The 12,780-nt window shown below is 56.2% G+C and overlaps 1 protein-coding gene across 2 annotated transcripts; it reads right to left on the bottom strand.

Moving 5' to 3' along the window:
• Positions 1 to 6,876: 6,876 nt before the first annotated feature.
• TNF (tumor necrosis factor) lies at positions 6,877 to 11,341 on the bottom strand. 2 transcript variants are annotated; one of them, XM_054047516.1, is made up of 4 exons: positions 10,822 to 11,341; positions 10,160 to 10,199; positions 9,268 to 9,330; positions 6,877 to 8,750 (listed from the first exon to the last, which is right to left on the bottom strand). In XM_054047516.1, exons 1-4 carry the CDS (start codon positions 10,999 to 11,001, stop codon positions 8,314 to 8,316), a joined length of 720 nt encoding a protein of 239 aa, XP_053903491.1. In that variant the 5' UTR covers positions 11,002 to 11,341; the 3' UTR covers positions 6,877 to 8,313. The 2 variants fall into 2 exon arrangements, with proteins under 2 accessions (XP_053903491.1, XP_053903492.1); XM_054047517.1 differs by having other exon boundaries at positions 9,268 to 9,327.
• Positions 11,342 to 12,780: the final 1,439 nt, after the last annotated feature.

Raw genomic sequence — 12,780 nt, 5'->3', positions numbered from 1 at the left:
CGGCCCTGCCCCCACCAGTTCTGCCGGTGCCCCTCACTCCCGACCCGAAGCCCCTGCCGGCCCGGCCCTGCCCCCCCAGCTCTGCCGGTGCCCCTCACTCCCGACCCGCAGCCCCTGCCGGCCCGGCCCTGACCCCCCAGCTCTGCCGGTGCCCCTCACTCCTGACCCGCAGCCCCTGCCGGCCTGGCCCTGCCCCCACCAGCTCTGCTGGTGCCCCTCACTCCCGACCCGCAGCCCCTGCCGGCCCGGCCCTGCCCCCCCAGCTCTGCCGGTGCCCCTCACTCCCGACCCGCAGCCCCTGCTAGCCCAGTCCTGCCCCCCACCAGCCCTGCCGGTGCCCCTCACTCCCGACCCGCAGCCCCTGCCAGCCCAGCCCTGCCCCCCCAGCCCTGCCGGTGCCCCTCACTCCCGACCCGCAGCCCCTGCTAGCCCAGCCCTGCCCCCCCCAGCTCTGCCGGTGCCCCTCACTCCCGACCCGCAGCCCCCGCCAGCCCAGCCCTGGGCCCCCGCCCCCACTCAGATCTCTGCCCTGAGGTTGTGCTACTCATTGTATTGCTCAGCTTGAAGATTTCCACAGATATGTGTGGAGAAGCCAAAGTTACCAAACCGCTGGTTTCAGTTTTGGTGCCGAGGTGGAAGCGTGGGTGTGGGGGAGCCCCAGGAGGGGCCAGCAGGGGCTGCGGGTCGGGAGTGAGGGGCACCGGCAGAGCTGGGGGGAGCTGGGCTGGGCTGGCAGGGGCTGCGGGTCGGGAGTGAGGGGCACCGGCAGAGCTGTGGGGGGGCAGGGCTGGGCGGGCAGGGGCTGCGGGTCGGGAGTGAGGGGCACCGGCAGAGCTGTGGGGGGGCAGGGCTGGGCGGGCAGGGGCTGCGGGTCGGGAGTGAGGGGCACCGGCAGAGCTGGGGGGCAGGGCTGGGCTGGCAGGGGCTGCGGGTCGGGAGTGAGGGGCACCGGCAGAGCTGGGGGGCAGGGCTGGGCTAGCAGGGGCTGCGGGTCAGGAGTGAGGGGCACCGGCAGAGCTGGGGGGGGGACAGGGCCGGGCTGGCAGGGGCTGCGGGTCGGGAGTGAGGGGCACCGGCAGAGCTGGGGGGGTCAGGGCTGGGCTGGCAGGGGCTGCGGGTCGGGAGTGAGGGGCACCGGCAGAGCTGGGGGGGGCAGGGCTGGGCTAGCAGGGGCTGCGGGTCGGGAGTGAGGGGCACCGGCAGAGCTGTGGGGGGGCAGGGCCGGGCTGGCAGGGGCTGCGGGTCGGGAGTGAGGGGCACCGGCAGAGCTGGGGGGGCAGGGCCGGGCTGGCAGGGGCTGCGGGTCGGGAGTGAGGGGCACCGGCAGAGCTGGGGGGGGGCAGGGCTGGGCTGGCAGGGGCTGCGGGTCGGGAGTGAGGGGCACCGGCAGAGCTGGGGGGGGGCAGGGCTGGGCTAGCAGGGGCTGCGGGTCGGGAGTGAGGGGCACCGGCACATCTGGGGGGTCAGGGCTGGGCTGGCAGGGGCTGCGGGTCAGGAGTGAGGGGCACCGGCAGAGCTGGGGGGGCAGGGCTGGGCTAGCAGGGGCTGCGGGTCGGGAGTGAGGGGCACCGGCAGAGCTGGGGGGGCAGGGCTGGGCTGGCAGGGGCTGCGGGTCGGGAGTGAGGGGCACCGGCAGAGCTGGGGGGGGCAGGGCTGGGCTGGCAGGGGCTGCGGGTCGGGAGTGAGGGGCACCGGCAGAGCTGGGGGGGCAGGGCTGGGCTGGCAGGGGCTGCGGGTCGGGAGTGAGGGGCACCGGCAGGGCTGGGACAGACAGACAGACACACACGTGGTTTGGTCCCGGGCAGACGCTGCGTGGGGGGAACTGGGGAATTCCCATCCTGGCCTGGCCCTGCTCAGAGCCTGGGTTTCTCCCCACTGTTGTTTTCATTGGGCGATTGTTATTGTAGGGTCTCTCTGGGGCCCCCTCAGACTGGGTTGTTGTGGTGTCTACTAAGGGGGCGGTTTGTTATTGGAGGGGTTTCCCCTGGCTCCAGAGACCTGGGGAGGGTGGGGGCCCCCGGCGGCTGACGGGGGGGACGTCCCAGGTCCTTGTGCCCTGCGGTGGGGGTGGGAATCGGAGCCGCAGCCCCCCAGCGATGTCGTGTCCCGGGAGAGACACAGACCGACTCAGAGTCCAACAGCCACCCCCTGCAGCAGGAGCAGATCGAGCCCCGCCCCGCCAGTGGCCCCCCAGCCTCGCACACCTGCCCCACCCCCACAGCTACGCCCCCAACTCCCACCACTGCTCCAGCCCCATGTAATCCCCACTGGTGCACCCCCCACCCAGGCCGGCTTTGGCTTTTTTGCCGCCCCAGGCAAAAAAGCCTCCTGCCGCCCCCGGCCCCCGGCGGGGAGCGCGGCGGGGAGGGCGCCGAGCCTGGCCGTGGCCCCGCTCTCCCCGACCGGCCGGAGTGTCGCCCCCCTCCAGGTGCCGCCCCAAGCACCTGCTTGGTCGGCTGGTGCCTGGAGCCGGCCCTGCCCCCACCTCCCTGCCTCTCCCCCGTTCTGTGGGGAGCCATCTATGAGTGACCCCCCACCCCTCCCCCTGCGCCTCCCCCCCCAACTCCCTCCCCCGCCCAGCTCAGCAGGGCCTGGCTGGAGATTCCCTACTTGCAGATGAGACAAATCTCTGGATGCTCGGGCCGGGGGGAGCCCAGACAGGCCTGTGGGGGCGGCCAGGATCGGGAGGGGGGGTTCCCCTGGGAGATGCCACATAGCAACTCTGGGATTCCCCAGCGCCTGGTGCCCCTCACTCCCGACCTGCAGCCCCTGCCAGCCCAGCCCTGCCCCCCAGCTCTGCCGGTGCCCCCCACTCCCGACCCGCAGCCCCTGCTAGCCCAGCCCTGCCCCGCCCAGCTCTGCCGGTGCCCCTCACTCCCGACCCGCAGCCCCTGCCCCCCCCAGCTCTGCCGGTGCCCCTCACTCCCGACCCGCAGCCCCTGCCAGCCCAGCCCTGCCCCCCCCAGCTCTGCCGGTGCCCCTCACTCCTGACCCCCAACCCCCTGCTAGCCCAGCCCTGCCCCCCCAGCTCTGCCAGTGCCCCTCACTCCCGACCCGCAGCCCCTGCTAGCCCCGCGCTCCCCCCCCAGCTCTGCCGCTGCCCCTCTTTCCCGACCCGTAGCCCCTGCCAGCCCAGCCGTGCATTCCCCAACTCCCCCTTCCCATACCCTGTATAGTTCTGGGGAACAGTAGGGGGTGGTTTTGGGGTGGGGATGGGGCGGATGTGAAGGGGGCAGGTGCATTTGGGGGACACAACTTCTCTTGACACATGTCAGCCACTAAAGCAAAAGCAGAAGGAAATATGTAGCCTCAAGACCCAAAAATAACCCAGGGCCTTCCGCTGGGTTGGTACAATAGAACCCAGGAGTCCTGGCTCCCAGCCCCCCTGCTTTAACCCACCAGCCCCATTCCCCTCCCAGAGCACGGGAGAGAACCCAGGAGTCCTGGTTCCCAGCCCCCAGTGCTCTACCCATCAGACCCCACTCCCCTCCCAGAGGCAGGAGAGAACCCAGGAGTCCTGGTTCCCAGTCCCCCGCCCCCACTCTAACCACTAGACCCCACTCCCTTCCCAGATCTGGGGACAGCACCCCTGAGTCCGAACTCCCATGCATTAACCACTCATCCCCACTCCTTCCCTAGCAAACCCAACCCATGGCCTGGGCCTTCTTAAAATACCAGCCTGGATTTCCCAGAGGATGTGACTCAGTGGGTTGGGTGAGGCAAGAAGAGGGTTATTTGCCAAGGACTAAATTTAGCGTCCTTAGAAAGCAAGGAGTGGGTCGGGAGCACCCGGAGACGTGAGCCAAGAGTCATCCGCCTACAGCTTTGATTGGGAGGAGATCAGACCTGCCTAGCACGGAACGGTCTGGGCTAGTTGTCTAGGGTTGTTGGGTGAGGGGAGATTAGAGGCTGGAAGGACCATGAATGGTGAAGACCGTTCCTCTACGATAGAATCAGAGAATTGTAGGCCTGGAAGGGACCTCGAGAGGTCGTCTGGTCCAGACCTCTGCACTCATGGCAGGACTAAATATTACCTAGACCTTCCCTGACAGATGTGTGTCTAACCTGCTCTTCAAAATCCCCAATGACGGAGATTCCACAACCTCCCTAGGCAATTTATTCCAGTGCTTAACCACCCTGACAGGAAGTTTTTCTTAATGTCCAACCTAAACCTAATTTAAGCCCATTGCTTCTTGGCCTGTCCTCAGAGGTTAACGAGAACAATTTACCTCCCTTCTCCTTGTAATGACCTTTATGTACTTGAAAACTGTTCTCATGTCCCCTCTCAGTCTTCTCTTCTCCAGACTAAACAAACCCCATTTTTTCAATCTTCCCTCATAGGTCGTGGTTTCTAGACCTTTCGTCATTTTTGTTGCTCTTCTCTGGATTTTCTCCAATTTGTCCACATCCTTCTTGAAATGTGGCGCCCAGAACTGGACACAATACTCCAGCTGAGGCCATATCAGCGCGGAGTAGAGCGGAAGAATGACTTCTCGTGTCTTGCTCACAACACTCCTGCTAATGCAGCCCAGAATGATGTTCGCTTTTTTTTGCAAGCGTTAGCATATTTAACTTGTGATCCACTCTGACCCCCAGATCCCTTTCCACAGTTCTCCTTCCTAGGCAGTCATTCCCCATTGTGTGTGTAACTGATTGTTCCTTCCTAAGTGGAGAACTTTGCATTTGCCCTTATTAAATGTCATCCTATTGACTTCAGACCATTTCTCCAGTTTGTCCAGATCATTTTGAATTTTAATCCTGTCCTCCAAAGCACTTGCAACCCCTCCCAGCTCGGTATCATCCACAAACGTTATAAGTGTCCTCACTATGCCATTATCTAAATCATTGATGAAGATATTAACAGAACCGGACCCAGAACCAACCCGTGTGGGACCCCACCCGTTATGCCCTTCCAGCATGACTGTGAACCATTGATAACTACTCTCTGGGAGCAGTTTTCCAACCAGTTTGGAAAAGAGACGACTAAGTGGGGATATGATAGAGGTCCATAAAATCATGACTGGTGTGGAGAAAGTGAATAAGGAAGTATTATTTACTTCTTCTCATAACACAAGAACTAGGGGTCACCCAATGAAATTAATAGGCAGCAGGTTTAAAACAAACATAAGGAAGTATTTTTTCACACAGCGCACAATCAGTCTGTGGAACTCATTGCCAGGGGATGTTGTGAAGGCCAAGACTATAACAGGGTTCAAAAAGAGCTAGATAGATTCACGGAGGACAGGTCCATCAATGGCTCTTAGCCAGGATGGGCAGGGATGGTGTCCCTAGCCTCTGTTTGCCAGAAGTTGGGAATGGGCAACGGGATGGATCACTTGATGATTCCCTGTTCTGTTCATTCCCTCTGGGGCACCTGGCATTGGCTACTGTCGGCAGACGGGATACTGGGCTAGATGGACCCTTGGTCTGACCCAGTCTGGCCGCGCTTATGTTCAGTTTTGCACCCACCTTATAGTAGCTCTGTCTAGGTTGCATTTCCCTAGTTTGTTCATGAGGAGCTCATGCGACACATTATCAAAAGCCTCACTAAAGTCGAGTTCTACCACATCTACCCCTTCCCCCCCTCTACAAGGCTTGTTACCCTGTCAAAGAAAGTTATTACGCTGGTTTGACATGATTTGTTCTTGACAAATCCATGCTGATTCTTACTTATCGCCTTATTATGTGAATAGTTCTCTGAAGATGTCCATGCAGTGTGCAGAGGCGGTCAAAAAAGCAAACAGGATGTTAGGAATCATTAAAAAGGGGATAGAGAATAAGACGGAGAATATATTATTGCCCTTATATAAATCATTGGTACACCCACATCTCGAATACTGCGCACAGATGTGGTCTCCTCATCTCAAAAAAGATATACTGGCACTAGAAAAGGTTCAGAGAAGGGCAACTAAAATGATTAGGGGTTTGGAACGGGTCCCATATGAGGAGAGGTTAAAGCCGCTAGGACTTTTCAGCTTGGAAAAGAGGTGACTAAGGTGGGATATGATAGAGGTCCATAAAATCATGACTGGTGTGGAGAAAGTGAATAAGGAAAAGTTATTTACTTGTTTCCCTAAGATGTAGGGGTCACCAAATGAAATTCATGGGCAGCAGGTTTAAAACAAATAAAAGGAAGTTCTTCTTCACGCAGTGCACATTCAACCTGTGGAACTCCTTGCCTGAGGAGGTTGTGAAGGCTAGGACTATAACAGGGTTTAAAAGAGAACTGGATAAATTCATGGAGGTTAAGTCCATTAATGGCTATTAGCCAGGACGGGTAAGGAATGGTGTCCCAGCTTCTGTTTGTCAGGGGGTGGAGATGGATGGCAGGAGAGAGATCACTTGATCATTGCCTGTTGGTCCACTCCCTCTTGTCTGCAAATAGATTGGTTGACTATTTGCTCCATTATCTTAGAATCATAGGACTGGAAGAGACCTCGAGAAGTCAATCTTGCCAGGTCCTGAAGTTGAGCTGAATGGTCAAGGAGGAGAGGGACATAGAGAGACCCTGCTCCGTGTTTCTTCTCCAGGGACGACATTAGAGCATAGCAGAGAGTAGGGGATATTGGGTAGAGGAAGCCATTTGTGTGGAAAAGGCCAGATACCACGCTAGATGAATCATAGAAGATCAGGGTTGGAAGGGTCCTCAGGAGGTCATCTAGTCCAACCCCCTGCTCAAAGCAGGGCCAATCCCCAGACAGATTTTTGACCCAGATCCCTAAATGGCCTCCTCAAGGATTGAACTCACAACCCTGGGTTTAGCAGGCCAATGCTCAAACCACTGAACTATCCCTCCCCCCGTTCATCTTGAAAGAGACACAAGTCCAGTTCAAATCTCCGTTTCCAAGGTTTATTGGTTGGCGTTTCAAACAAAAGACAAACAGCTTTTTTTTTCTCCCCCCTTCCCTCCCCGCACAGGGGGAATAAACACACAATAAATAACCACAATAAATAAAATAAACCACAATACACAAGATCAAACCAGGAGGGGCAAGAGATTCGACGAGTTAGACACGTGAGCCCCACCCCGAGCATGTGACATTTTAACATAAAACGTTTGAAATCCCCAAAGAGACGTGAGCTCAGGGGCTTGAGAGAAAACTGTATCGCAGATACAAATATCTCTTCCCCTCACAATGAGAACATCATTCCCTTGAGTAACCCAGGAGTCCTAGCTCCCACCCCCCTGCTCTAACCACTGGACCCCACTCCCCTCCCAAAGCCGGGAGAGAACCCAGGAGTCCTGGCAGTGTGTAATATACATCCATAGAGCCAGCTAGGGTCATGTATACACCGTATACATAAAGGCCAGTGCATAGTCTAGCCACCACAAAGCACTCGCAGCAACATGGCAGGTTGGTGTGAGGTTGTGTTGCTGCCTAGCTCGAAGAGTGACACAATGTCACACCCTCCGCCAGCTTGATTTGGAGGATGGCTGTCTTGTTGGAAAGAAGACTTTGTGACACTCTGTACACACAAACACACACACACACACACATTCTCCGAAAATCTGGGTGTTTTGTAAACATACAAACTCCCAGAATTGCTAAAAATCGGTGTGGGTTTGTGTCAAACATCCACAGGCAACATCTGTGTGTGTGTGTGTGTGTGTATACACAAAATTGTCTATTATCTGCGGCTTGTGATACAAACACACCAACATTGCCTACAGTTTTGTGGGTCTATGTGTAGACACACCCACTACCCCTTTCTGATGTGTATATAGAATCTTAGAATTTGTGGATGGACACACACACACACACACACAATGCCCTATACTTGTCGTAGGTGTGTACAACACACACAAAAATCTCTCCGTGCACCAGCACAGGTTTGTTAACCCCAATAAATATAAATACATAAATAAATAAATTATTAGCCACAATAATTAACAATAATAACCATAAAAATAATACAATATTAGTTAACACAACATTTTTGTAAGTCAGCATCTCTAACCCGGTACATTATTCTCTTGGCAGGTTCTTGTTTGGTCCTACCAAGATGAAACCCAAAGCCCCATCCTGACTGCCACAGACAGGCCAAGTCTAGAGAGATTGTCGTCCGCTCTGGTCCCTAGAGGTGGGCACGTCTGTGGCTACATGCGGCATATTGGCAGAGAGGCATAAAGGATGTCCATAGAGGTCTTCCGATCATCTCTGATAGTCAGTTTGATGTGGTGGGATGCGGGGTGGTAGTCTTGGCTTTGGAGGCCAGTTGGGTAGGAGGGTTGAAGGGTTGACCAAGGATGGAAGATGGTGGGTTGACCAAGGATGGAGGATGCGTTGGCCAAGGACGGAAGATGGTGGATCATTATTGGGGAGCGCCTAATTCCAATGCAATCACCCCAAAATACACCTGCCCATTGCTGTCCAGGTCTAAATATTGGGCCGAGTCGATTTCAGAGGAGATTTCATCACCTTTCATCAACTGGAAGACAGCTCCTTGGTAGATGGACTCGAACCACACCCCCTCCTCATTCTTGGCTGCCTTGGACCCCTCGCAGAACGACTTGATGGCCATCAGCAAGGGAACATTTTCTGGGTACTCAACGGAGTAGCGCAAGATGGTATGCCGGAGAGGAATGGACTCCTCCGGACATTTGTCTCCCTTGAAGACCACCTGGGAGTAGATGAAGTAGAGGCCGTCGGACGGGACCACCAACTTGTTGTTTACCAGCGCCATCCCGTTCTGCATCATGGTGTGTGCAACTTTGTCAGTCCAGATCAGCTCTTTGGAGTCACTGGATGCTGGGAGGGACAGAAGAAGGCAGACATGGTCAAACCCTACCTGGATTGTCCCCTATGATCAATCTACCCAGGCTTCGGCCTACATCATCCCCCAAAATGGGGCCACCAGCCCTTGATAACTCTTGGTCCTAACCCTAGTCTCTCCCCTGTAGTCAGTATACCCAGGCTTTGCCCTCCCAACACAATACAGTGATGGCGTGCCTAATCCTTGACAACACTAGGCCAAAACCTAGAGGAATTGTCCCCCTGCTCTCTGGCATCTCCTGGACTTCAGCCTACAACGTCCATGTAACCCAAATCTTTGGCCTCCATCACCCCGAAAGACGGGGCCCTTCCCCTCTCCGTTTACATCTATGAGCAGATGTGCACCGGTGTCTGTGGAAATGTGTGCTCATGTGTCTTTGTTTGTCTGTTGCCTGCCTCAGACATAGAAACCCCCAACCACAAGCATCTCCCCCGCCCCCATAGGGCCCAGTTCCTGAAACCCTCCCCGATCCCAGCTGTAAATTCCTCTTACCTACGACATGGGCTGCTGGCTTTTTCAGCGACTGGGCCTGCAACTTCATCGTCATAGGACCTGCTTCAGAAAGAACAAATGGACGGTCAGACCGATCTTCCCTTGTTCACCAGCCCTCCCCACCCCTCTCCTGGCCAATGACCCCATCGTCTCTAGATCAGCTTCAGAGAGCCCCGGCTCAGCGGGAAGGCAGGATTTGAACCCATAACCTTACACTCCCTAGGTTGGGGAATCTCTGATCTCCTCCCGCTAGGTCACTACAATGCAGGGAAGAGGAGAACCGGGATAGAATTGTGTTGGGAAGATGGACAGATTTTAGTGGGAATGGGTCAGGTCTGGTGGCTCCCGGGAGGGGAGTTAAGGCAATGTTGGGGAGGTATTATCTTTGCTCTGTATGTTCTAGTCTCCCAACATTTAGTTGCTCTCCATGTTTTGGAGGAGCGGAGCCACCTTCTCGAAGCTTTGGGGAGGTCAATAAGCTCTCAAGGACGATCACCGTCTGCGGAGGCTCAACATCTGGAGTGAGATCCCAGATGTGGCCAGAGTGAGCTGAGATTTGCAGGGCGATGTTTTCCCAAAGGGGCTAGCAGCATTGTCTGTTTCCATTCCCCTTCACCACGTCAGAAACACCTTCGATGGCCGTGATTTTTCAGGGAAATCCTGAGCCGGCAGCCTCGGAAAAAACCCGGAGGCATCTCGGGTCAGGCAACAGGACAAAACAATGGAGACCAGTTGCAATTTGCTAGCCCTTTTGGGAAGATGACTGAGGGCCAGTAAATAGATCTGTGGTAAATCTGGCAAGAGAAATTTCATCTGGGGAGGGGAGATTCGGCTTAGAGGCTGTAATTATCAGAGGGCTAATGTTGGAAAATAAACCTCGGGAAATACTTACTAAGTTGTGTGTGGCCCGAACTCCTGGGTTCTTTGGGATCCTGGCAAAGAGAGAGAGAGAGGAGAGTTGAGTACAGAGGTTACAAAGTCAAAGCAGGAGTGTGTGTCGGGTGCTGTGTGTACCACGCCCTGCAAGAAGTAGAGCTGTTCACATCATTACACACCGCACAGGCAGCGGACGAGACCGGCCAGACAAAACATAGCCCAGGGAGCCAGGCACATGCAAGTGAAACGAGAAATACAGACAGCACAAAACACACGCCCAGACGAAAACACTGTCCCCAGATATATACACGGCGTCTAGGCAAAACACACACCTGGAAATACAGACAGACAAAACCCACAACTGACGCGTTCGTAGGCAAACGGGCAGAGAAATACAAAGAGACACACAACTCCACGCAGCCCAGACTGCAATGGTGCGGTTAAAACCACGCAAACGCCCCCGGCCACGAAGACACACATGCACGCACACAAGCGTCCGAGCCACACACGTGCGGACAAACCACAGACACACACATCAAAGTGCACACTGAGCCACAGGTGGGGAGTTGAAACCCACCCACATACCAAGACACACGCCAGCAGACACACAATCAGAGTCGGATGGCCACAGATCGTGGCTCGGGGGGGTTACTCCCCCACCCCGGTGTTGCGGCTCACCTGGCTGATCAAGGGCCCCCCGTTTCTGAAATGCAGCAGAGCGAAGACGGCCGTGGCTCCCACCAGCAGCAGGAAGGAACAGATGCTGAGGCATTTCCAGCGGCCGTCGGCGGGCCGCGACTCCCGCACCACGATAACGCCCCCCTTCTCGATGTCGCAGACCAGACTTTCGGTGCTCATGGCTGCGGGTTTGGCTGGGCTCGGGGCAGGGATCTCCAGGGTTAGTTTCCCGCCGGGCGAAGTTAGCAGCTGGCGCTGGGCAAATTCCCGGGATTTCGGTGACGCCGGCAGGCAGATGGAGCCGATTTCCCCGGATCGAAGCGGTGAATTTAGCTGGTTTCCCTGGGCAAATTCAGCCGATTCCACGGGACGAATTCGGTTGTGAGACAGGCGACCGTGGGGAATTTCACCTGAGCTGCTGGTGACTTGAGCTGGTTTCAGAAGGCGAATCGAGTTGATTTCCCTGGAGCGGAGCGACGAATGGGTGCGGATTTCACCCTCTGAATTCAGTCAGTTTTCCCGGCGTGGAGCTTGGTTGTGCCTCGGTTTCCCCGCCTTTGCGCGCCCGGCTCTTCCCAGCAGTTCTTGTCCTGGGTTGATTGATGAGTGGAGAAGCGTGGCAGCCTCGAGGTGTTGGCTCCTATTTATACGCCTGCCGCCTGCGCTTTGGAGCCGCCCGGCCCGCCTCCCCCATGACACGGGAGGAAATTTTCAAGCCCTGAAGCCTCCGCCCACAGAGAAGGAAGGAAAAACGAGAGAGTCGTGATGGCGAAAGGCGGGAAGAGGAAAGAGCCCGAAATAGAAGGCGTCAAAAGCAGAAGTGGGACCAGCGACTGGAACTGTGGTTTTGGGGAGCGGGGAGGTGTGAATCCAGCTCTGGAGAGGGTGGGGGGAGCCCCCCGGGGATACCGGGGTCCCCACCTCCTACGCCGCCACGCGGGGACCTGCCGGTCTGGCCGTCTCTGTCTGGGGGGGGTCAGATGATGGACTTGGGGGGTCAGGCGTGGGGGGGCTGGTTGCCCCCCCCAGTGAGGCAACGGGGGTGGGAAAGGGGTGAGAGTGAGGGGCCTTGAGAAGGGTGTGTGGGGGGTGTGTGTCTGTGTCCGGTTGTGAGTGCCTGTCTGGTTGTGTGTGGGTCACTGTGTGTCTGTCTAGTTGTGTGCAGGGCCGTGTGTAGTTGTGTGTGTATGCAGTTGTGTGAGTCTCCGTGGGTGTCTTGTACGTGGGTCTGTGTGTGTGTGTGTGTAGTTGTGCACGGATCTTGTGTGTGGGGGTAGTTGTGTGGGTCACTGTGTGTCTAGTTGTGTGGGAGTCTCTGTGTGTGTAGTTGTGTTTGTGTGTGTCTAGTTGTGTGTGGATCTCTCTGTGTGTGGGTCTGTGTGTGTGTGTGTTGGTGTGTGTGTGGTTGGGCATGGGTCACTGTGTGTGCAGTTGTGTGTGTGCCATTGTGTGTGTTTGTGTAGTGGTGCCTGGATCTTGTGTATATGTGTAGTTATGTGTGTGTAGTTGTGCATGGGTCTCTGTGTGATTGTCTAGTTGTGTGTGGGTCTGTGTGTAGTTGTGTAGTTGTGCGTGGAACTCTGTGAGTGTCTAGTTGTATGTATGTGTGTAGTTGTGCGTGGATCTGTGTGTGTGTAGGTGTGTGTGTAGTTGTGTGTGGGTCTGTGTGTAGTTGTTTAGTTTTGCATGGAGCTCTGTGAGTATGTAGTTTTGTAGTTGCACATGTAGCTCTATGAGTGTGTAGTTTGTGTGTGTGTAGTTGTGCATTGGTCTGTGTGTGTGTGCAGTTATGTGTGTGTAGTTGTGTGTGGGTCTGTGTGTGTGTGTGTGGAGCTCTGAGTGTCTAGTTGTGTGTGTAGTTCTGCATGGGTCTATTTATGTGTAGGGGTGTGTGTGTCTGTAGTTGTGTGTGGGTCTGTGTGTGTGTAGGTGTGCATGGGTGTGTGTGTGTGTACCTGT

Source organism: Malaclemys terrapin, chromosome 13, assembly GCF_027887155.1.
Source record: "Malaclemys terrapin pileata isolate rMalTer1 chromosome 13, rMalTer1.hap1, whole genome shotgun sequence".
Lineage (NCBI taxonomy): Eukaryota > Metazoa > Chordata > Testudines > Emydidae > Malaclemys > Malaclemys terrapin.
This window is presented reverse-complemented; position numbering and strand designations above follow the sequence as displayed.

What these genes read in the sequence shown, in the direction of transcription:
- TNF (XM_054047516.1), bottom strand. Translation starts at nt 11,001, where the DNA reads ATGAGCACCGAAAGTCTGGTCTGCGACATCGAGAAGGGGGGCGTTATC. An exon ending in GGGGGCCCTTGATCAGCCAG is followed by an intron (nt 10,200 to 10,821) that starts GTGAGCCGCAAC and finishes TCTCTTTGCCAG; the next exon opens with GATCCCAAAGAACCCAGGAG. An exon ending in TTCGGGCCACACACAACTTA is followed by an intron (nt 9,331 to 10,159) that starts GTAAGTATTTCC and finishes TTCTTTCTGAAG; the next exon opens with CAGGTCCTATGACGATGAAG.